The sequence below is a fragment of the Tympanuchus pallidicinctus genome, unplaced genomic scaffold (assembly GCF_026119805.1).
Source record: "Tympanuchus pallidicinctus isolate F22 unplaced genomic scaffold, pur_lepc_1.0 scaffold3, whole genome shotgun sequence".
In the NCBI taxonomy this organism is placed as follows: domain Eukaryota; kingdom Metazoa; phylum Chordata; class Aves; order Galliformes; family Phasianidae; genus Tympanuchus; species Tympanuchus pallidicinctus.
The window spans coordinates 15,518,167-15,543,358 of NW_026294747.1; the positions used below are offsets into that span (position 1 = coordinate 15,518,167).

The window sequence follows — 25,192 nt, forward strand, 5'->3', positions numbered from 1 at the left end:
CCTGTACTACTGCTGTGTATGCAAGATTCCTAAAATTACAAATAAAATCGTATTCTACACAACACAATTATAGGTTGTGAACCGGTAGAGAGCAAAAGTCTGTTGCAAAATGTTGCAGCCAACACAATAATTGGAGCAGAATAACTATAAATCTAATTACGGAAGACAATTGACTTCTGATATGCATCATAAAGCATCAGTGGAAAAATCTATGCTTTGTTGGACCGACTGGTAGCTCCACATTTGGCTGGAACTCACTACAAAACCATGAGTCTTTTGCCTCTTATGTCAAAACAGTTTCCAGAGCAACACTGTCTAGTTGGCCCCATTCTGCTCCAGAGCTGACATACCTGTACCTACAAGCAGTTCTCCAGCATCACCACTGTTTCTGTGACAGGAAATTTCCCATACGGATGAGTCCCAGATTACACAAGTTAAATCACATGTAGCTGCCTAGTCCAGGGGAGAAGCTGTGGACTTCCTTTGCCTGTGGAGAGAAGGAATAGCATTGAAACAATCACCCATGCCCTGCAACAGTAAGACCATTAATGGGATTATTGTAAACAAGGTATTAAAGCTAGAACTGATGTGACATTGTGGAGAACAAGCAGCAGCTGCAATAGGCAATACAGAGCAATTCCATACCTAATGTTACTGCTATGGAACAGTACTGGAGATAGACAACATAACCTTGTTAACTTGTGAAAACAAAAGGTCGGTAGGGTGCAACAGAGCATGCAAGGCTACCAGTTTTTTTTTTAATGAGTCAGCTCAAACAGGAGTGTTTCCTGGGAAAAGGATGTAAGAAAACACATAATAGTAGTGGATACAGTGCACACGTAAGTAATTTGACTTTTCGTTTTCAGCAAGTCTTATTCCAGAGTTCCCAAACCTTCACCTTCTCATTTTAAAAGGAGCAATAGATGATATAAATGCGGGGAACAGAAGCAAACTGAGAACAAGAAGCAGCAGCAGCTAAAAGCAAATCTGCATACACATTCTGGGGAGCTCTGCAGGTGCATTTAACACATCGCATCAGGCAGTATTACTGAAGAAAGCCAGTGCACTGTGAAAAGCAGAGTAATACTGCATGATGGTAATCTTTGTGCAAACTAATACCTGAGCATTTGAAGTAGGTACAGAAACAACACCCATCAGGGAAGGTTAGCTTGCCCTATGCAAGGCAGAGTAATCATCTGTTCTGTCTCCTTAGGACTGACATGAACACTACTCAGTTGGATCAAACTGCCTGCACTGTATTTTGCAATGATTGCACTGTGCAATAAGCCATTGCATTTTTAACTTCCACATTAAAACAAACAAACAAAAACCTTTAAGAACACTGTAGCTCCCTAAACCTGTTACGTGAAGAACATCATTCGCTTTCATCTTATCTTTGTCTTCTACCCTGTTGACTCCCCAGGGTTGTAGGATGTGAGCCAGCTAGCAGTTATACTTGTTACTATGAGTAGTCTAAGCTCTTGCTAAACCTCTTCTCAGCTATATGGGCCTTGGTGTGCAGCACCTGCATCATCAGCAGCCACCCTGCTGTTTCAGCAGTGGCTGTAATGTTTCTTCTTTAGCCTCCCCAGCTATTCCATGTGTCAGAAACACAGCTAGCTGACACAGCCCATTTCTAACATGCCTTCTCCAATTCTTCATCCTGTTAAAACTTTGCCCTGGCCACCCAAAGTTATGGTGGTCACTGTAAACCTATCCAGCTGATGCATGTTTCCTCACCACCCTCCTGGGAAATTAAAGAAGCTAGAACAGGGTTCCCAGAAGTTATATCACTAACTTTACAGTGCCGTGAGACCTGAATAGGAAGGGAAGGAACATGCTCACCTTGCTAACTTTTCATACACGTGACACAAGCATTCACCATTTCCCTCACCTTAGTGGTAGGGAAAAACCACTGTATGCCAATTCGTATACACATGATGAAAAACAAGTCTGTTCTCACGGCAAGAGAAGCACAGAAAGGACTGTGGTTATACAAGCCCCACCTACCCTACCTTGGGGGAATGCACCTTCTTATTTTCAAGACGTTTCTAACGCCAAGAATCCTCAGCTCGATCCATCTACAGACTTGTCTACCTGCAAACGACTAAACGTAGTTCTAAATTCTCCAGTACAAGAAGTCTGTTCATGAACAAGATCAACCCAAACTTCCTGATACCTAAAAAGCTACCTACAAAAAAAACCTACAAGTTCCATTAAGACCTGGCTCAGTGCTCAAAAATATCAGCATACTTACCGAAGTCTTTTTGCATTCAGGTGTTCTGTGACCTAAAAACCCATGTTTGCCAAAAAAGACTGTGCATTACACATAGGCTTTTTTTTTTTTAAATGTACTCTATACATGAGAGACAAACTGCCTTTAACAAAGAACGGACATTTTAAAAATGAAGTTGCAAGTATTGTGTTTAATTCTACACTTAATTCTAAGCTAAAAATACATAAAGTAAACAAGATGAAACGGTTCTACCATATGATTTGCAGCCTGACAAATTAGCAAAATGCATTTGGAAGGATTCACTTGCAAGAAAAGAAAAGTAATTCTTTTCCACAGAAACCAGAGATGGCCAGATCATTAGGATCAACTCATGCAAACTACCCACATGTTACCACCGACGTTCAATGCTTTCAAACCTGGATAAGAGAACTGTCAAGAAACTCAAGTCCTTCCTCTTCTGGGCACAGAGCACTGGACCTAACATGACAACAGTATGCAAACTACAGCAGATTGAGCTGACACAACAACGTGCTTTTTGGTGAGACGCCTGTTTCTACATCCTTCGATACAAGAATTCTGAGTATTAAAACCACGGCTGAATAGAAACAAAGACCACACAGACCAAACTGCTGTACAGTTATGACAACTACAAAAGGTGAAAATTTTAGCCCTGTTTCAAAGAAGTGCCATATAAATTAGCTGCTTTATACATACACATTAATTGTGCCCAGAAGCAGTAGGTTTTCCTAATGTTATTGGAATTAAAAAAAGTCAAACGCTGCCCTGATGCTCTTCATTGTTACAAAGTAGATTCTGAAGTATCAAGTGAACTACATATGAGCAAAGAACTCCAACTAATGCAGAGTTTAAAACTAGGTTTACAATTTCCTATTTTATTGGCATGGATGTATTTCTAAACTTAAAAACCCTTCTGGCAAGTTATCTCAATTTCTTATGACAAAATTTCGCACAACACACAAATATTTACAACATATACATATTTTTTTTCAGTCTTTTACAACCGGTTCTTAAAAGACAAACATTTTATAGGTTACCACAGAACAAAAGCTGTGACTTAGTTGTTTTTAATTTCATAAAACTATCATAAGTTAAAGTGAATAGATTTTCTTTAAATTCCTTGTAGCATTTTACAAGTGCAACAGAAAAATATGAAGAACCAATTGAGGATAGCTGCAGTTCATTGGATAAATGTTGCCCGTTGTAGTCACATTATTTCACAGCAAATTCTTGAAAAAATAAGCACCAATCATTCTTGCAAAGAACAATTTTATCTAAAAGTATTGAAAAGTGTTAAATACAAGGTGTTTAATTTACATAACAAGCAATAAATACACCATATCCAAACTTTTATTCTGCATACTGCTACCCTTGTACATATAATGTACTAAAAAGTCAGCAAATTGTCAACACCTTTTAATTTTATTATTTTTTTTTTAAACTTTCTTTTCTTTTTTTTTTCTTTTCTTTTTTTTTTCTTTTTTTTTTTAAAGAAATCAATTTGACTTCCAACCAACGGTTTGCTACTATAACAAAGGCCACAAACAGTACATCTGGGACAGCATACAGTGTTAAAACTGACAAACTCCAAGGGAAAAAGAAAACATCTAGCAAATAAATCGAAAAGCTGTAGTTCATTGCTGGTGATATTAACATAGACTAGAAAACCTTAAATATGCTGCTACTATGATTTTTTTTTAATTTTTATTTCATTGTTTAGTCAAATACTGTAAGAGCAAACTAGCACTCTTACAGATCAAAAATAATTGTGTAGCCACACTGTATTCTCATTGTCCTGCATGGAAAGATTTGATGCAACTTCATAACTTTGCTTGAGCCTTTATTTTACAACAGAGCATTACCTCTACCTCAGAATTGCACATAAGAAGGCTATTAAAAAGTACAATAAAAATCTGCACAAATCAGACTTAAGAAGAGTCAGTATGCTGTACACTTTCTACAATATTATGTTGATAGGTGAACAAACAATAAAGAAGTGCTGCCACTAAGTTTTTCAGAAAGTTCTTCAGCTGAGGAATAATCAAATGGAATTTGTTGTTGCTTTTTTTTTTTTTTTAATTTTTTTTTAATGTTTGTTTTTTAAAAAATGACATCCAGGTCAGTTTAAGACCTATAAGCTTATGCATTGAGCCTTAAAGACTGATCTTCCCTCCTCCTGGAAGAAATATCAATATCTATTGAATCCTTGCCAACAATGAGCCTTAATCTCTTTGCTGGAGGAAGAGGAATAAAGTCATCAAATTCATCATCATAGTCATCTTCCTCTTCATCATCCTCTTCTGATGAAGATTCATCTGCCGTTTCCTCCTCATACTGAGCATAATCATCTACTTCCATTCTTGACTCCAAAAGGGAGAGAGTTTCACTACAACACACACCATTCTCATGAAGGTCCTCAGGGTACGTCCCTCTATTTTCTTCCTCTCGTTTTAACTGTATTTTTAGTTTTGTTGAACTATTGCCTGATCCTGAGTTAAACCCATTATTTAGCTTTGCTACATATAAATTATTATCCTTTTCATGGTCTTTACTTAATTTGATGCTTATTTTTGAAGAATTCATTCCATCAGATTCTTGGTCATTTGCCTTGCTACTGCTATCATGGCGCCTACGAAGAGTCAGTTTAGGGATCCCAGAGCTATTTTCAAGGATTAATTGTGCATCATACCTCGTGATTCGTCTTTTCTTTTTAGTTTTTGCAGTTCTGAAGCCGTCCTTTGCTTTGAAACTGTCAGATGTTACAACAGAACAGCTACCAGATCCAGAGATACAGTCTTGATAGCTAACAGGTATATCTACCACGTTATTCCTCTCTCCGCTCTCTGAGTGAGAGCTGATCAAGTCTGGTACTTCATCTTTCACAGGTGTATTGTGCGTATTATCCGTTTCATCTAATTTTGCAGGTGGTTTCACTAGTTTTCCTTGTCGAGACTTCTTTTTTGACGTGCCCGCGTCATTTTTCTGACACCTGGCCTCCCCTTTGTGTGACGTCCCATGAGCCAGGTTGCTTTCATCCGTTGCACGAGACTGCTGCTCTAAAACGTCCGATCGTGTTCTCGCCAAGTTATTCTTATAGCTATCCAAAGTATTTGGTTCAAGCTTTATGTCAGAGGTCTCCTTCAAACTCATCCGTGTTCTCACTGACCTCCGTGTTATGTATGTGCACGGTGGTATGTCACCATGCTCGTGAGCACCTTTCACAGAATTCAGTTTATACTCTCTTGCCGCGTGCCTTGTTAAGCATCCACTAGAGACTGCAACTTTGACTGGTCCCTCTAATTCTTTATCCTTTTTGATGGGCAAGCTTTTGTACAAAACTACTTTAGGCTCTTTGAGAACTAAATTTCCCATTTCGAGCTTTTTAGAAGCATTCTTTTGCTCTGGCCTTTTGCACTGATTTCTCTGCTTCATCTTTGAAAGTAAAGGCTTTGCAGGCTTTTTCAGTCTCTTTGGTACCCTGGAATTATTTATATGAGTTAGTTTAGATGAGGTAGAGTTTGATGATGCTGGAATTCTTGATATAGACTGTCTCGTTAATGTTCTATTTTTGCCATTCTTTTTCACTCCAATTGAAGATTTTCTGTTAGCTGCAAAAGAACAAAAAAAAGTGCTCATGATGCTGACATAACCTGATGTTTCCACTCCCCAAATTCTGTAGTTGTTTCATTTTATACTTTTAATTAAAACCTAGACAAGCTAGACATTATGCAATAAGGAAACTGGCTGGTTTATTTCCTATTCAGATGTGAAAGGACTGTGAGAAATATCCCAGTTTATCTAAATTCCCTCATCATCTCCACTATATCAAGTATGGTGTCTGTCCCCCCAAAGCTACTTCTCCCATTGAATTTTTCAGATTGATCCCACGTTATCCTCAGTAGATACTGAGAATTACTCCAGCAAAATACCGAGGATCAGCAAGCTCTTGTTTTAACCAAGATTTATTTCTACCAAGGGCCACAAAAAAAAAGAAAAAAAGAAACAAAAAACCCTTAACTACAGTAATGGTTTCATTTTCAATTTTCCAGTTGCCTGTCCACTGTCATTTAAGGTGACAGCAGAGTTCTGCCTGCCCAAGCAAAGCTGCAACTACAAAGCTTTGTAATCAGAGTTCATACAACTAAAAAAAATAAATAAATATAAGTCCTTGTTACTAGTTTGCTTTTTAATTTGCAACATCAAATAAGAGACAGATGGAGCCAAAATATTCAAAGACTCAGTTAAGTCAAACTTGAAAATATTTGTATCTTGCCTATAAATATATATATGTGAGGGGAAAAAAGAAGAAAAATAGTACTCACTACTCCATGAAGAGAAGCCTCTCAAGAGCACGACAAACAAAAATCCCTTCCAATCTCTTCTGAAATTGTTAACTGTGCATGTTCATTTCAGAATAGGTATCTGAACTATCAGTCCTGGATGCTGAGGGGGAATAGCTGCCCAGTTTAAAGCATCTCTAAAGGTGGTGACTATTCGTTCAATAATCTCTAGAAGTATTTCTGTAAGAATTGTTTTCCTCCAGAATGGAGACTCCTCAAACTGAGTTTTCTTTCATAAGCCATACTACTGCATGTGATTATTTACCATACTTTTCATATATGTACCTAATCAACAAGCTCTTTAACTGACAAATTTAGAAATACGACACCAATTATTAGCTGTAAGTATACACAAGAGAAGGAAAGAAACCAAGAACATAGAAACAAAACAAGAATATACTACTTCTTATAGAAAGGCTTAAAGAAAACAGTTAGTTTGCTATATAAATTATCTTCAGTTTCCTTAATTACAGTTCTGAAGACCAGCATTTGAGATGCTTCTCAAATACAAGAAGCAATTCCATCACAGTGAAAGTTCATGTTTTATAAGACTGTAAGTCCCACACTTGCTTACTTGCATTAGCTTTTTCCTGAGTGGTATCTGCATCAGTGTTAGAGCTGACGGACTGGCTGTCTGAGTTTTTGCTGCTGTCACCCAGCTTTTTGAGCCTGTTCAATCGTTTATCTGTTTCTCTCAGTCCATATTTACTATTAATCACAGGAGTAGGGGCTGGCAATCCCACTCTTGATTTAAAAGCACCAGTTCCGCGCCTACAAAGGCAAATACGACAAATATGAAACAAAGTCCTAAGTTTTTACATGCATGTTAGTCTGAATCATAGCAACACACAGATAAATAGTACCAACAACCTTGGAATTTATTAGCAATCACAGGCTGTTTTAATCAGATAATACGGGCATAATTGCACTAAGATGGCTTTTTTTTTTCTTTTTAAAACATCTTCCACTAATTTCTTGCGAGAAGAAAAAAATACATAAGTAGGTTTTCTCTTGCTTTACATCTGCTTTATTCTCTTTTCATAATGAAGTTATACAAACTACTTGAAATATACTACTTGAAATCAAAGTAACAGTACATATTTTTCCTATTCACAGCAGCTTAATTAAAAAGAAGTCAGCCCCAGTTACTGCGTTAGAAAGTGTTTTGAGAGCACATAAAATGGACTACAATGACCACGTATTTGTTTTCCTTTAGAGCTGAAAGATGAACTACATAGCTGTCCAATTTCCATGATAAATAAGAAAACTTGAAAATTTCATCACAGAAAACAAGAGATTAAGAATTTCTACACCTGCACTTGAACCTCTACTACCCACATTCATCAGTATTCCTAATCATCCTGCAGGCTTGCATTCTGCAGAAACATTGGAGACAACTTCAGTTTGGTTTCCAGCACAGTGCACTGGAAGAAAATCCACAAAATGTAACCAAAAGCACATCAAAGACTGGAGAGGATCTCAATCTCCACAAAGTTAACTATTATTACTATACAGATATAATACTATACTGAACACTCTTGGCATTATTTTGAACTCTGCAAATTACAGGCAGTTAAAATAAGACACCAGGCTGAAATCAGCACAAGTGGCAGTTGCTTGAGATCAGAACAACAGTGCCATAAATAACAACAACAGCCTTCTGCCATGCCTTTGGTGCTTGGTTATTTCAGTCAGACACGAACTGCGCGCTTACCTAACGGCGTAAATGCATGTATGCACATTTTCTTCATGCTGATTTTCTTGGAGATTTGAAAGTATTTTTTCAGTGCTAACCTTCCCTCAGCTCCAAAACATATCCCTCAGACTCCCAGAAGCATAGCATTTTAACATTACAAAATTACAACCTTTACAGAATAGTTGAAATTAGATCTCTTAAGAATTATTTCTTGTGGCATACAAACATGGCTGATTTTTTTATGCATCTCCTTTTTCATAACAGTTACTTATTAGGTTGGCTTCTAAGCATATGTAAGGACTCATTTTCCCTTTCTCAGTTCCCCTAAATTCAAATTTCTCCTCTAATTTTTGTAACATAACCTTGTGACTGAGAAATAGACTCCCAAAGCAAGAATTAGACAAGTGTTAGCTTTAAAATACACAATTTTTATGTACTTTAAATCCAAAGACGACATGTTTCTGAAAGTATTCTGATATACGGAGTTGGTCTGTCTTGAAACCCAACGTATATATTGATATTACATTGAAAAACTTGAGCAAAAAGAAACGGCCCTCAACGTTGGAAGGCAAAAGTGATAGTGATGTTCATCTACTCAATACATCACAGCTCCCAGGGCTGAAGTACACTTCACCTAGAAGGTCTACAGACAAATGTCTGAGGCTGCAGCCCTTGCTTGGAATGACCTACCAACATCAAATGATCTTTGAGGCCACACCAGCAGGTTTTCCCCTTGAAGCACAAGAACTGTTAGCAACCAAACTACATAGTAAAAATGAAGGTTAGGTTATGAAACTTATTTACATAAGTGTGCATCAAACCTTCACACTCACAGCAAGCAGAAATCAGAAGAAACAACTGTGAAATTCCTTTGACTGATTTTGTTCAGTTAGGTTCAGACGAGATGGAAAACAAGTAAGCTTGCTGCTATGGTGCAACAAATAGATACAAGAAAACACCGCCCTAACCAGCAGACATTTAGTACTTAAACCCTACAGGTTCTGATGAGATAACGTGAAAACTATTTAGATCGTTTTCATCAGAACTTCATTTAGATCAACAAAGAAAAGACTAATGAAACCTACTTTGCTCTAAGAGCTGCAGTCAGGATCCGGTTGCTAATGGGCTCATAAGATCTGCAACTACTTTTCCTTTCAATTCTACCTTATTCAGAAAAGGTTATTTCAAAGATTTTAGATTGCTTTTTGTTATTTTGGCTATTTCCAGAAAAAAAAAGAAAAAAAAACAGAACAGAAAACAGGAGTTCTTAGCTAACGTGACTATTTAGTAATAATTTGAAAAAAAATCATTATGATGAATTAAGAAGCAATAATAACGAGTTGAAGAATTGTGCACTCATAACCAAGTGTCACTAGTTTCACAGAATACGTTATGAATATGCCCAATTTCATTGGAAAGCCTTATTCACATCATTGCATACCTTTCACAGGTGTAACATTCGCAGTATTCATTATTTTCTCCAAAAAAGCCATCTCCATAATAACAAGAGATTTCTTCTCCAGGCTCAATATCTCTCAGAGCTTTCACACATGCTGTATCTCTGCCAGTTGACACAAACTTGAGAAAAGGACAGGAAGTGCAGGGGGAGGGAAAGAAAGGCAAGTCATTAAGGTTGAACAGTAAATAAGAAAACAAGAAGCAAAACAGCTGGGTAGGAAAAGGTGCAGGGACAAAGAAAAAAAAAAAAAAGCAGGGGGCTTTATTTTTAATTTCATGCTTACCTTACAGTTAGGTCTGCAATCTGAAAAAGGTCCAAAAGATAAAGTCAATTAACTGTTGATAAGACCTGAAACATGAATAGTTGTAGATGTCTAAAGTAAGGATTCACTCTGACTTCAATAACACTAGCATCTCAACTAAATCCTGGGAGTTGTAGCACTACTGCATAAAGCTGTGTATCAGGAGATAACCTCTTTGATACAGTTTGGTTTCTGAACTCTTCCTTACTCTACCACAATTTTTCAAATTCCCTCCTCTTCAAGGTAACAGGATTTATCTTAAATCCTACCTGCTCTTCCTTCAGAGTACAAATGCAACAGAAGCAGTGAAGCTTCTGTGCAAGCATTTAAAAGAAGCACAAGGAGTTCAGCTAATACATTATTGCTGACCACATTCAGAAACTTTGCTACATTAACAATTCAGAATAGGACAACGTGCTCCACTAACTCAACTGCCAGCTTCAAGGTCTCTGTGAAAGAAGGTGGCATCACTTTCCAGAGCCTCTTCTGAGATTTCTCAGTTCACAGCCAGTCAGCTCTGGCCTGGGAAGCTCCCAAGTAGAGTTCTATGTTACACTAGTAACCAGTACGCTCGGTTCTGGTTTCTCTGATGCCCTGTTGTGATCCAGCTCACTTATGTTGTTTCTGAACAGAACTGCTTGTGCCATTTAACAGATTCAATACTTCTTACTCACCATGATTGATAAACGCAGCAGGACCAAGCCACAGCTGTGCACAGTTTTTCCTTGTGGAATACATTACACTGAAATCATTTTCCCCATGTCTCAGCAGCATGTTTTCTTCCATTTCTGATAGTTCAGCAATACAGCCAACAAGTAGTTCTATTTTATCATTCCGTTTCCTTTAGTGTAAAGAACAGTAAAAATAAGCATACGCACATTTAAAAAAAGCCCATAAAGTATAACAGCATGGCATTTTTTCACAAAAGCACAAGATGACAACAATTAGGCTAGGTAGACTTTTCCTCCTACATGAACTAAATGTTATTATGCCACTACACAGAATCAATTACATGAAGTCTGACAGGCATTACCATCACTGTTTCTGCAGTCTCCTGAGGATGCAAGCAAGTAGCCGCAAGAGTTTTGATTACTTCAGCTTCTACAGCTGTTAAAACGACGCTCTTGCTTATTCCTTCTTGCTTATTCCTTCGTGCTTATTCCCTTGAGCCAAACCTTTCAAGTGCAAAATTCTTTTACAGAAACTGCACAGCACTCTTATCAATGCTGTGTTTGAGTAATTTTCTGGCTATTGACAGGGTTTTGAAGCGTGCCTTCTCCTTTCAGAAGGTCCTTCAAGACTTTCAGCATTAGAAGTTTCAACACAAAACTTTTCAACGCACTTAAAAGCAAAACTTCCATTCCAATTCCCTCATTACAATTTTAATTCTAAATCACGCTACACTTTTCTTTATTAACTCAATCAAAATAATTGGTAGAAACAACCTAACAGTAAGCTGCACTACTTACCACTCTTTTGTTGCAACTATTTTGGCTCCGTTCTGCTCAGAAGAATACCGGTTACAAGGCAGTATCTCAAACCCACTGTCAGTTGCAAACATTCGTAAATAAATAAATACCTGCAATGAAAGAAAATAACAGCATTCCATTAAAAGCAAAACAATAGCAGTGAGGAAAACAATTTCAAGAAGTTGTCTCGGGTCTCGAAGAACCACGGAGACCTAACAGCCTTTTTAAATGAGATTTTATTCTTCCCAGCTCTGAACGAGATATTATTTCCATGAGAAATCCAGCTGCTGAGTTCAGAGATTGCTGGAGCAGATCACAGTTTCAACCAGTTCCTTTTGGCAGCTTTAGTTAAAAATGCTTTGGGAAAGCAGGATTTGCTGCCTACTTTCTTCTACACGACTAGATTAAATCTATTTTAGAATAGGAAAAGGCCAAATTCCTTTTGGTTGTATATGCAAGCAACATTCTGAATTCCAGAAAGAGGTTTTTTTTAAGTTAAACTGTACTGCAATTTCTTTGCAACATCAACAACCTTATACAAAACGATCTTCGGGTGCTCAAAGTAGAGGAAGAGCAAGAATATTCTCACATAAAGCTCCTATACACATTAACAATTGAGCCAATTCAGCTTTGAGGTACCAAGGCTTCTCCCTTTTCCTTTTCTTTGATCCACACTTTGATTTACAGTAGCTGTAAGTTATAAAAACAAACAGGAAAAAACCCAACAATAAAAAACACAATATAAAAATAAGTCCTCAAAATTTCTGTCTCTCAGCAGCAGGGCTTCTCTCTTCTGTCTAGAACTTAAGTCAACAACAGAAGAAGCAAATGTCTTTTTCCTTCTATATGCCTCCGAAATAAATAGCAATGGAAATTCACTTTTTCCCAACATTCCTTCAAGTTATTTGGGTTTTAACAAACACAAGAAGTTCATCTTAAAAAAAAAAAAGCATTCAAACAAGCAATATGTAACTGCAGAGGATTTCTTCACTTTGCTACTGCTACATTCTTATGAAACTTTTACATTTTCTTAGCCTTTCAACCATCTGAAAAAGCACATTAATTACAAGTACACCTACATGTTCTTTGAACAACCTTTCCTGCATTTTGTTCTTGTTAAGAAAATAGTGCCGGGCCCAGTCACCTGACGTCAAGGACTTGAAGGCTTTTTCTAAGTGCTCATCTTTCTTAAAACGTTCAATCACCTCTTTTAGCTCTTCTTGCCTTCCTTTTATAGGTCGAAATCTGAAACAAAGAATAAAGCTATTCCAGTCCACTGTTATTCGTTTGCAGTTCTTCCTCACAGTAACTCACAGCACACAAGATTTTTTGCTGGCCAGATAAATACTTTGCTCCTCGCATAAAGAAACCCACTGTTAACACAAGTAAACCACAGACCCTCACTTTCAGAGGTAATGATGAAGGGCTTCAACCTTACTGCTTGTAATTTTAAAACCCTCCATTCTGATGAGGCAATTTATGTATAAAATGCATTGCTGATAACATCAACCAATATAGAATAACGTTTCACTATTTTCAACACCTTTTATTTGAAAGACAGCATCCAAAGAACGAGTATGATGCAAGTATCACTGTCCTAACTTTCTTTATCAATTTATGATTGCTACGTGCACCCATAAATAAATAAATAAATAAAAATCAAGAAAATAAATTGGATGCTTTAGGCTTTATAGCAACTCTAGTATCAAGTGATCTATACACAGTTCTGGCTTCTGTAGCTGAAGAAATTAACAGTTTTTTACTAAATCCATGAGATCCCGACCTTCTTAAATGTATACCAGTTTCAGGATCTCTACCAGAGAGTTACTGTACAGATCTTACTTACCAAACAAAGCCTGTATTTGATGACAGAAACAAAAAATAGGAAATAAATTACTTAATCAAGCTGGCAGAAGGAAACCTCATCAGCTCCTTAACAGATTAATGTTAAGTGTTCACGTCTCAATTTTAGTTTAATCACAAATAGCTAATAGTGAAGGGAATACAACTTCATTCACAAGGAAGAAGAATGCTGCATTTTTGCTTCTAATACAATAAATAAAGACCTTTGAAAAGGAACATTAGCTCCAGGGGCAGTGCAGGTTATCAGCTTTCCATGCTTTCACATAAGCACCTTCTCTGAATTTTCCATTTGAAAAAAGGTCTCTGCAATAGAGTAACTCTACAGTTCTTCACATCTTTTTGAATACTGCAAAAACGATCAGTGTAACCTTGTGAGCTTTCAGAACAGAAAATACAGTAGGTAATTCAGAGAAGACATGAGGTAAGTATTCTACCTGCTGGGATAATATCTAACAAGACTACAGTACTTCTAACAAGAAGTAGATGATGCATTTCTAAAACTTACCCACTTCAAACTGCAATAAATGTTGTGCCAGGAATTTTCCAATTGGAAAATCTCTTCTCTAATACAAACATACTTATCCCTTTTCCCCCCCAAAGCAAAATGCCCAGCAAGCCTTGTTGCAGAAGAAAAATCCCTTCAGGCTACAGATGAGGCGACTGTCATTTTGTTCTGTTACACCAAGTCTTCTTCACCTATCAGTCAGACATACAACCAGGAAAAATCTCCTGCTTATTCTGAAAAGAAAAAGGGAACCTTCCCCAGATTTGACTGCCAAAACCTCACAGAGCGTTCTCAGATACCAAGGGAATTCAGAATGAGATAAACTACATTTGACTAGTTTCAGAAAAGGACTTACTCTTGTAATGGCAATCAGAAACACCTTTTGCAACAGGGACCCAATTGTACTCCTATCATCACAAGCACAAATGTGACTGGACAGCACTTTACTTACATCTATAACTACAAACTGCACAAGAGGAAGAGATGTCGCATTTACTGCTAAAGTTTGGGCTTTGGCAATTACAGTTCTTTCAGAGCTAAGTGAATGACTACTCTCTCCTTTTCCTTTATTGTGCTTAATTTTTTTTTTTTTTTAAGCTAAGTAATCTGCAGGAACAAAGACAGATGGAAAAACCATCACATTCAATACTGTGTTAGCACTGGAGAGATGCACGTGCTGACAGGCACTGTCATACATCAAGAAGCAGTTCAGTTTACGCTAACCACAGACAACAGTATCCTAACTCCCTGGAAGAAGCAAAAAAAGGGAAGCATGGTAGATGGAAAAGCCAAAAAAGAAAAAGAATTAATGCCCTATGTTGTTTTTTTAGTAATTAGAAGAACATCTTATAGCCTCAAAGTGGCTCTCCTATTTCACTTCTTTCACAATGCACCATTCTCTACAAGTGACCAGACTTGATGGCAGCTCAGGAACAGGCACCAACCCTGCTTACCTCCATAGCTTACATCAGCAGGGGTTTTTCCAGGTTCTTTTTTCAGGCATTCTACACTGCTACCAGAATCCTTTCAAAAGTCTAGCACCAACTCATGTAACATTGCTCCAGACAAGTAGAAACACTACATACACAAGTCTTGAAAAGACAAAAAGAAGGCTGCAGAATGGTTCGAGTATGGTAAAAAAAACAAAACCAATCAAAAACATCTTGAAACAGTAACAGATCAGATCAATGTCATGCTGCAGACCAATCATTTGAAATCTGAAACAAGGTATTTCAAAGTACATGACTTAGAAGCCAAGGGTTCAAAAATACTATCAAGGATCCTGCAGCACCTTTATCACATTTTATTGAGATGATTCACATGGCAAAGGAGCAAAGAAAAAAGGAATCCAAGCAAGCAATGGAAGCATCCACACGTATGTGGAAACAGACTGGAAACCAGCAGCACCACACACTTCATGGGTTCCCAACTCAATGAAACAAAAGGATGCTTTGCACCTGAGCAAGTGAGTTTTTCCACAGCTCAACTGCAGGCATGAACTGCAGTATATAAACTGTATGAAGTTTGAGATAAGCCAGAATACCACAACCAGATTTGTCATGTTTCACAGGGACATCACCACATGCACTGCAACAGGTACCTGCTGACTTGAGACAAAGGATGCCAGCAGGCCAAGAAAGCCTGAAAGCTGGATCTTCCTTGAGAATGTGAGACTCTGCTGTGTTTAATACAGATGCTTCACTTCTCCCAAGAGGGTTCTGAAATAGAAACTTATTCGACTTTCCCAGCACTCCCTACCACAAAACCAAGTAGATATGAGAAGCAATCATCAGTACTGTCTATGATTTTAGCAGTACAGAATTTCCTTGTTCACACGACATGAAAAGTCTACTGATGTGCTCAACGTATCTACATGATAGTTTTCCAAGAGCATGAAGAGAGCCTGAAAAGACACTGAGCAAAACCAAACAACCACGGCTCTTAAATTTCCGTAAAATTCTTACTTCAAAGAAGAGAAATGAAGAGATGGAAAGAGCAGAAGAAAAACAGAATGAACAAACCAGCCACACCTGTCCCAAAACTCAAGAGCAAACTCCAGTCAGATTCGTGTCTATCCAAACTCCTGGTTCACTCCCATGAATCGTACCTTTGTAGGATTCTATCACAAGAACAAGATGCTCTCACATTTGAATCTGAGCACAGGCACAGAATCCTTGAGCCATCCTACAAGCAGCTTCAGGGAAGCACGTCTCACAGAGCACAGTGAGAACAGAACAGAACAGTCTGGCTGTTCCAAGTAAGTTAATGCAAAATTCAGCTATCACAGTGTCTTTAGAGAAAGACTAGTCACCCTTCTTCCTGACAAGCTGCAGAATGGAAACTTCTTAAATTTCCCAGCAGAAGATGATCTTCTCCCAATTAAGGGCCAAACTGAAACTGTCTCAACAAGCAGGATGTAAGAAAACACTGCTTGATGAAGCACAGGTCTTTCTCCCTCTTGTTTCCTCTTACCTCAGGAATACTTAAAGAATCTTGAAACTCCAAGGTATAAAGCCAAAGGTCAGTGAGATGCTTGCCTATAAAGGAAGTTAAAGGAGAGGTTCTGGTAAGTTTGGAAGCACAGTACCTCGCTCAGCCACTGAGAGCAGCCAGTTTGAACAGAAATGGATCCTGAAAGAGTTTCAGTATGAAAGCCCATGTAATGCATGCACCTGACAGCACCAAAGGACTTCACCACTCAATTGAATTCTTACATCCTGACTGGGAAAAACCAGAAAGAGTGACTTTGTCAAAACACAGCATCCCATTGGCCTCTTCAATTCCAGACAAAGTGCTTGTTATTTTTCTTTACTAGCTGTGGAAAGAGAGCAAATTACTCCTCTAACTGCAGGGATTCAGCACAAACACTAGCACTGCAAGGCCCTTAAGCATTTCAAGACCACACAGCAAGAGTTGAAAAGTAATATTTAGTTAACATTTTTTCAAACCTGTTGCAGGAGTACCTTAAGAAAAACTAGTTCCCTAATAATCAATTTTTGTCTTTAATTTCCAGTGCCATTATCAGCAAAAATCCCATATTCCTTGAAGGCCAAAGCTCAAGACTGCATTTTTTTTACATGATAAAGTAGTTCACTTTATTTAAGTTTCCTGAACTGAAAGATGTACACATACCACTGCAGGCAAAGCTCAAATCTAACCTAGATAGAAGTAATGAAAATTCTAGCAGCCACAGAAACTCATCCTCACTACAGCTGAAAAATAAATGCATTTTTAAAGTACTGAGGACAGAGGCAGCTGGGAGAATGCACATTCTTTCATCCTACTGTGTGGAGCATCAGGGCAAAATTTAACTTAACAGTCAGCACGACTACTGTGCATAAGCCACTCTATCCTTCAAACATACAACACTTCTTTACTGCTACAAGTGCAACTAGAAAACCTGTATAAGAGCAGGGTTTTCTTGTTCGGGTGGTTTTTAAATCCTAAACATTCAGCAGCACAACAGCTAATTCCAACACAGTCTTTGGGAATGGGAAGAGAGGAGGAGAAGCAGGAGCAAGCTCAATAACCTCACTAAATTCATCAGATGTTTGGGGAACATATATTTTAAATGAAAGTCAAAATGACTTTTGGCAGCAAGTACACAATGGTGACTGAAGAATGTAAGAGCTTCAGAATGAAGAAGTGTATTGCTACCTGTAACACAACATCTGTGCAGCACAGCACTGAAGTTGAACCACACAGCCACGCACCTTCCTGCAGCAGATATTGAGTGCTTTTTTCCACATTCAAACTCCACTCACTCAGGACGACCCCTTTAATAACTATCTTTAAACAAGCAGGGGAGCAGAGAAGAGATTCAGCACAAACCTCCAAGTGCAAGTGAGTGGGACTGCTTTGCCCTTCTTTCTTCACTGCTGCTATGGGACCAGGGCTGACAGCCTGTCTAGTTCAGGAATGACTGCCTGTTTCTCTAAGGCCAGCAAATGCTTCCAACATATCATCCCCAAAAACTTCATGTTTGCTCTGGAAAACTGTCATTCTTAAAGCTTGCTTCGCTTTCAGGCAAAACCAGCCATCCCATGTGCCAACTTGCAGCTTCACAGAAAGCAGCAACGTGAATTCAGAAACACAGCTAAACTCTCCTAAAACAGACTACAATTTGACTTCCTGTACTACCTGGAAATTTAAATGACACTTGGAAGTGCTCTTGGCATTCCCAAGCATGATGCTTGAGCTTTAGGGAACCAGGAACCAAGAGCAATCAGCAACAGCAACCATATGATCAGGAGAGTGGCTCAAATTTAAATACTAACACATTTGTATGCAATACAGTCAAAGGTGGAATAGTCATTGAGACAACTTCAGGACTCAGCCTAGGGAGAAGTATCCAAAACCAACAGATAGTCAGATGAGCAAGAATCCCTGCGGCTTTTTATAAACCTCAGCTTCAACCTCCAGTGTTTGACAACTTTCAAATCTGGAAAAACTGGTTTTCAAAACAGTGGGCTTTCTTTCTATAGACAGCATACGAGACTACATTAATCTTACAGCTAGGATAGCCTTTATCACAAAAAAGGATTCATATAAGAAGTGAAAAAACCTCTGAGAGTATCTACACTGGGTGAGATGGTACTTCCTTAAACATGGGTGGTGGTTTTGTTTTTTTCTGACTAACTACTAACATTCTATTTTGCATGCACATGAGCTACCAAACTAGGGAAAATGACCAGAAGCCTGTTACAGAAGGGCACAACCTTTGGAAACAATTTGCTTTCTCTTGGAAAACCAGGATGATGAAACAAATAAAGTTACTTTTAAGTAAAGCCATTAAAGAACTTCTAGAGCTACATTTTAGGCAGGCTATCAAATCCCTGGCAACAAGAAGACATTTCAGAGAAACAGTGGAAAAACTCACTAGGGGATCTGACTGAAGCCTTTTGATACCTCGCTTTCAGCTCTTTGACATGTTACTGACATGACAGCTTACAAAGCCACCAGCCCAATTCCCAAGATAATGGACACTGAGGAATTGTGGCACCTTCCTGCCACTGCCTCCAGAAAAAACAACCACCCACACAAAAAGCACACCCAGGTTCTTGTCACTACTCCAGTATAAAGATGATATAAACATAGAAGTTCCAGAAATTATCTAGATGTTTAACTACAGCATTATAAGTTTCATCTCTAATCAATACACTATGGGAAAAAAACAAGCAATGTTTACAAACTCTTCAACTAAAGGCATGAAGTACAAAGAGTGCTTATATAGAAGACACTTCTGCAAACAAAAATGCAGATTTGGCTCCTAGAAGCAAGATAAAATACAACTTCATCAAGCAATCATAAACTCACACTGGGCTGCTGGTTGCTAGAACACTTTCTGTGCACTACCAACAGCCAAGCAAAACCACCACAGTCACTTCCATGTGTGTCTTCAAACAAACTGGAACATGGGATGAGGAAATACTTCCATGCCTTCATAACCAGGCATTTTATTTTAATCTCACCTCATCACACTAACGATGTTGCTAAGATTTATATGGCTACAGTACAGCGAAACACAAGATACTCAACATAAGTTGTAACCTTTGTTTGTTACTACAAGTATATATTTGGCACCTGAATATATTTGTTTTGAATTGGGTCTACAAACATCCACTTCTATCCTTCCCCCCCAACTTTCCCTCAGAATTACATGAGGGCAACAGCTCTACAAAGTTCTAGAAACACTACATCTCACTAGATGGAAGGAAGGTGGTCCCAGCCAAGTAACTACAGTAATAAGCAGAAGTCATCACTACACTGATAGACAAACAAGAACTATGCTGAGAGCTTAATTTTGATTCATTGTAATGGTAGAAACTCTCAGTAAGACATTAAGAAAGAGTCAAGACGACAAGCTTCTGGCAGAAGTTGTAAGCCTCACCTAAGTATTTCCCATAGCGCTCCAAGATTATTAACTACTGTCCTTGAAGGCTGCCTGTAACTGTACTCCGAGCCTGAGAAAGGAAGAAACACATGATGATAGCCTCTGTGTAGTCTTTTGTTGCAAATCAGTAATTCAAGAAGTATTTCACACGTTGAAAACACATCATTTACGAAAGCAAGTTCTCCAGCTACTGATAGATACGTAATTTCCTTAGCAAATGCAAAAGAATTAGCGGTTTCTGAACAGCCATACACCACCAGTCATTAAACAACAAGGGCTTTTGAGCACATATATGTTCATCTCAGTTGACTTCTGGAAATGCAGATACAATTGAATATCCACCTAGACAGAGTTTTGGGCATAACATGCTACTGTAATCAACAGCATGGAGAGAACAGGAAGAATGCTGGGATTTCTCTTAAAGATGGACACTGCACTCTCTGTAGAAAAGAGAGATCTCCCTGGAATAAGTCTTTACAGTTATTAGGAACACACTGCTACAACTTCAGGTGCAACTCATACCATAAGGCTATACCAGTCATCAGCTTGTCACACAGACACACAAAGACAAAATACTGAACTGACACTCTGCTTATTTGCCCATGCCACACAGGTAAACTGTTCTTCTTTTGAAGTATCCACAGCACTAAGTTGCAAGGGTTGGGAAGCCTGCTTTCTCATGACCTGGCCTAGAAACCCCCCTCAGACCAAGATCCCCCATTTGTTCATACAACAACACACACACAGTTCCTTATCTTTAGAAACTTACCATTCATGCACAGCTTCCCCAGTAAGCCAGCAATGCATATCCTTTACAGAATACACTTACACATGGTGGTATAACTGGCAAACAGGAAGGGGCATGCAACAACTAAACCAAAAGCCCACCCTGAATTTAAGCCAAGTATTCAGGCAAGTGCGTAACAATATGTGCAAATCTGGTAGGAAGGTTCCAAATGTGCACGTGAATTTATCTGATATCTACACAGACATATCTGAGTAGTGTTTCTTCAGCACAGATCTGCAAGAGCCCGGTATCAGGTGGCACTAACATCAGAACTCAGGGAGGAAGTCTCCAGATGTCGTAGAAGTTGAGAAGAAAAAAAATCCCTGGCCAACAAAATAAATAGGAAATACACCATGCTCCCCAAACACCAACTCTTGTTTTTGAAACATTATTTCAAATGGCTGTTTAAAACTGAGGATGAGTTAACTGTTTAAGCTAGAAAAGCATCTATAAACACACAGTTAAGGATAATGAGAAGACCTGTGATAGTGTCACAAAAGCAAACAGCTACAGAGCTTTAAGTTCCTGCCTCAAACGCAGCACCATTCTAAAGGCAGAATCCCACCATCACTGTTTCAGACTTCTGTAAACATGCAGGAAATTCCACAGTTATCATCTTAATTGATGCAATCAGAAGACCAATTCTTTTCTAGAAAAGTAAAGACAAGTTACCTAGTATTCATTTTGTGTGTCTGAAAACCTAAGTAAGGATCAAGAACCAAACTAGTTGCTAGGTCATCGTTCTCACACAGTTCCTTGGCAGACATTCCAGAGGAAGGCACATAACGACTCTGACCCTCAAATCCTGAAGCACCACTACCTGCAAATAAGAAAGCATAAACCAGGTATCATTTACGGAACGTTCCGAAACCCACCTACATCAGGGGGGAGGGGAGGCTGCAACTGAAGTTTGGATAGCCATAAATAAATAAATGACAAAGGAAGAAGCAGAAGCACAGATCATTTTTAGCTTGCTTTTGTTGGTTATTGTAGCTGACAACAGCATTTCAGAATGTATTTTTATCATATTGTATTTTGGCTTCCTTCTCTCTCCACATACAAGCATATCCCAACACAACCCAGTTGTACTTGCCTCTAAATTTTAAGGCCTCTGAGTGTGACAAAGCCATAAAAATTTAAGTCTGACTGTCCTAAAATTTGAAAGAGTTTTTTCCAAATTTCTATTTCATTCCTCACTCCAAGTCAATAGCAAAAATAAACACCCATGTTCCTTAGAACAGCTTTCAAACTACTACTGATACATGTGACTTCACTGAAAATGGGGTTTATTTCTACACAAACACACATTCACTAAAATTTGGGCTAGTAACTTGAGTCATATCTGTTACCTAGCTCCGACTGCACTAGTTCTCAGTAAGTGCCAATCATGTATTTTGCACACAACCAGCTTCAGATTAACGTATCTTCTATCACTATCACTTAACTTCTAAACTGAAGAGAGCCATATTCCCCAAATGAGTTGCAACATCCAGCAAATACAAACATGACCAGTACTTCTGATAAGAGTTACATGCACACCTCCTTTGTGAATTAAGACACAGCAGGAGCCTGGCACACAAACTGACAGACGAAGCACAAACACCAAACTGCACAAACATGTACGTACATCTGCTTGATCTTCTCTCAACTCCATTTTTGCCAGACCTGGGATTCTCCTTTCCTGTGTGCTGCAATTTGGTTTGATTTTGCACGTGGTCGTTAGACGCCCTGCTTCCACTCCTCCTGCCATTCACCACCATGTTCTTGGATTCTCCCAACCACTTCATGCCCACAGACAACCTGACCCAGTTGCATTTAGTCACTTTTCAAAAGGCTCAGAGAAGTGGATGAATAATTTCAGCTCCAATACCTACTGGAAACAAAACATACACATCATTAGAAGTTACAAGGAAATCTGTTTCCAAGACAAAGCTTTAACACACACTCACATTTTAAAAAGAAAGGTAAAAAGATCATCTGCATTTGCATTAAGAAAAAAGAGAAGTAGTTCACTAGCACTGGTACAAGGAGCTGTTGCAAACAGACTCTCATAGGTGAACTGCCCTGCAACTCACTGACACATCTTGAAGCAAAGACAGAATTCTAAAGCTGATATATGGTTAAAGACAACGTCTACATAAATGCAGGCCTATCTAATTACGCAGTTACACACACATACACACAGAATCATAGAACGGCTTAGGTTAGAAGAAATCTCTAAAGATCAATTAGCTCCAACCCCTTGTCATGGGCAGGGCTGCCTCCCCATGAGATCAGGCTGCCTAGGGCCCAATCCAACCTGGCCTTGAGTGCCTCCAGAGACAGGGCATCCTCAGCCTGTGCCAGCGCATCACCACCCTCTGAGCAAAGAATTTCTTCCATAACATCTAATTTAATTTCTTCTCTTTTAGATTAAAGCTATTCCTCCCTGTTCTGCCCACTCCTAGACCACATAAAAAGTTGTTCCCTTTCCTGCCTATAACTCCCTTCAAGCATATACATCAATATATGTAGATATGTGACTCCAGGAAACTGAGCATTTTTACACATAAACCCAATTAAGGTTGTATTTCCTAATAAGTGTAGCATGCAACCTGCTTTGAACTCTACAGCAAAAACTGACGTTACACAAACACCCTCCAAAAAGTAAGGAAGTATTTAAAAAAACAATCAAGTAAACCACCCAAACCCACACAAAACCAACAGCATTTTTTTGAATGGGGATGGGGGAAAAAGGTTAAATCTTCATTTAGAAACAGTACGCAGCTATATTTAAAAATCCCTTGGTGATGACCCTGGAAGACCCAGGCAGCTTCTGGATCACGTGACAGGAACAGAACAACACACCTGGCTCAATGGGCCATCATCACTGAGGTTGGAAAAGACCTCTAAGATGACCAAGTCCAATCACTGCCCACCCTTGCCGTACCCACCAACCTCATCCCTCAGTGCCACATCTACCCTTTCCTTGTACACCTCCAGGGACGGTGACTGCACCATCTTCCCGGGCAGCCTGTGCTGCTGCATCACCACTGTTTCAGAGATGCTTCCTGATATCCAATCCGAACTTCCCCTGGTGCAACTTGAGGCCATCCCCTCTCATTCTATCACTGTCACCAACTAGAACAGGCTGACTCCCACCTCCCCACTACCTCTCTTCAGGTCGATGTAGAGAGCAATAAAGTCTCCCCCGAGCTCCTCCAGACTGAACCACCACAGCTCCATCAGCCATGCCCCATCAGAGCTGTGTTCCAGACCCCTCACAGATTCGCTGTCCTTCTCTGGACACACTCTGTGCCTTCAATGTCCCTCTTGTAGTGAAGGGCTCAACACTGAACACAGCACTGGAGGTGCAGCCCCACCAGAGCTGAGTACAGGGGGAGGATCAGCTCCCTGCTCCTGCTGGCTGCGCTATTGCTGATACAAGCCAGGATGCTGCTGGCCTTCTTGGCCACCTGGGCACACTGCTGGCTGACGTTCAGCCGAGCACTGACCAACACTCCCAAATCCTTTCCTTCCGCACAGCTCACAGCCACACTGCCCCAGGCCTATAGACGGCTACGGGCGCTCCCTTCCTTCCCTCCCACCCGGCTCCCTGCTGCCCCCTAGGGCCTACCGTTCTGTCCGGGCCTTCCCCACCGCGGGGCTGGGAGGGGGACGGACGCCCCTCGATGAGGGAGGCCCCGACGGGGAGGGCTCTGCCCCGCCGCCATTTTGTGCCCCCCGCGCTCACCTTAGGCCGCCTCCGCGCCGCCGCTGGTGCTGCCCCAGCGTCCGCTGGGTGCGAGAAATGGCTCATCCAAGGCAAAGGAGCGAGAAGGGAAATTTAAAAAAAAAAGAAAAAAAAAAAAAGATGGCGAGGAGAGAAAAGAGAAAGCCGAGGAGGGGGAAAAAAAATGTGAGGAAGGGGGAAGAAAAAAAAAAAAAAAAAAAGCACGGAGGTAGTGGTAGAAAATAATTCCGAGTGGGGGGAGGAAAAAAATGGCGGATTAAAATCCAAGATGGCGGCGCCGAGGGGCGAGCGGTGCAGGGGGGAGGCGATGGAGCGAGCCGCCGAGAGATCCCTCCGCCGGACCCCGCGAAAAAGAGTCCCCCGGGCTCCCTCGCAGGGACCCCGCGGGGCGGCGGTGAGGGCCGGCGGTGGCCGCCGCCGCTTTCTCCTCCTTCTCGTGTTTCTCTTTCTGTGTTGAAGGCCTCTTTCCGCCGGGCAGCCGAGCCGGGAGTTCCGTCGCTCCAGCCACCGCGCTTCTAAGTTTCTTCCTCTCTCTCCCGTGAAGCCGCGACCTCCTCGCCCCCTCCGGAGAGGCGCCGCCTGCCCCTGCGCTGCCGGCGGCGGAGGGACACCGCGGCTCCAGCCTCTTGTGCCCGTTGCGCGGAAGGATACACCGCTCGAAATAAAACCTAGCCCTCCTCCTCCTCCTCCTCCTTCCTCAAGCCGCGCCGCTCCCCACCTCCCCCTCACGCGGGCCGGCGCAGGGGCAGGCCGCGACTCTGCGAGCTTCCGCGCCTCGCCCGCGGCGGACGGACGGCTGGGACCGCAGCGCCCATGACCGCTCTGCGCGGCGCAGGGATTCCGTGGAGAAAACGAGGTCCGGGCCGCCCCGCCACTCGGCGGAGCACGGGGA

General features: G+C 40.2%; 1 protein-coding gene across 3 annotated transcripts; it reads right to left on the bottom strand.

The window, feature by feature from the left end:
- Positions 1–4,305: 4,305 nt before the first annotated feature.
- On the bottom strand, positions 4,306–24,624 carry KMT5B (lysine methyltransferase 5B). Of its 3 annotated transcripts, none has more exons than XM_052694918.1 (10): positions 24,301–24,624; positions 22,195–22,437; positions 21,240–21,387; positions 12,599–12,764; positions 11,520–11,629; positions 10,725–10,891; positions 10,033–10,052; positions 9,732–9,868; positions 7,169–7,365; positions 4,306–5,862 (listed from the first exon to the last, which is right to left on the bottom strand). In XM_052694918.1, the coding sequence occupies exons 2-10, from the start codon at positions 22,352–22,354 to the stop codon at positions 4,394–4,396; spliced, it is 2,574 nt and encodes an 857-aa protein (XP_052550878.1). In that variant the 5' UTR covers positions 22,355–22,437; positions 24,301–24,624; the 3' UTR covers positions 4,306–4,393. The 3 variants fall into 3 exon arrangements, with proteins under 3 accessions (XP_052550878.1, XP_052550879.1, XP_052550880.1); XM_052694919.1 differs by having other exon boundaries at positions 22,195–22,440; XM_052694920.1 differs by lacking the exons at positions 21,240–21,387; positions 22,195–22,437; positions 24,301–24,624 and adding an exon at positions 16,360–16,374 and having other exon boundaries at positions 12,664–12,764.
- Between the last annotated feature and the right edge of the window lie 568 nt (positions 24,625–25,192).

Coding starts and splice junctions, on each gene's coding strand:
- KMT5B (XM_052694918.1), bottom strand. CDS start 22,354: ATGAAGTGGTTGGGAGAATCCAAGAACATGGTGGTGAATGGCAGGAGG. Junction 21,388..22,194: donor TGAGAGAAGATCAAGCAGAT/GTACGTACATGT, acceptor TCTTATTTGCAG/GTAGTGGTGCTTCAGGATTT. Junction 11,630..12,598: donor AAAGGTTGTTCAAAGAACAT/GTAGGTGTACTT, acceptor CTTTCATTGCAG/GTATTTATTTATTTACGAAT.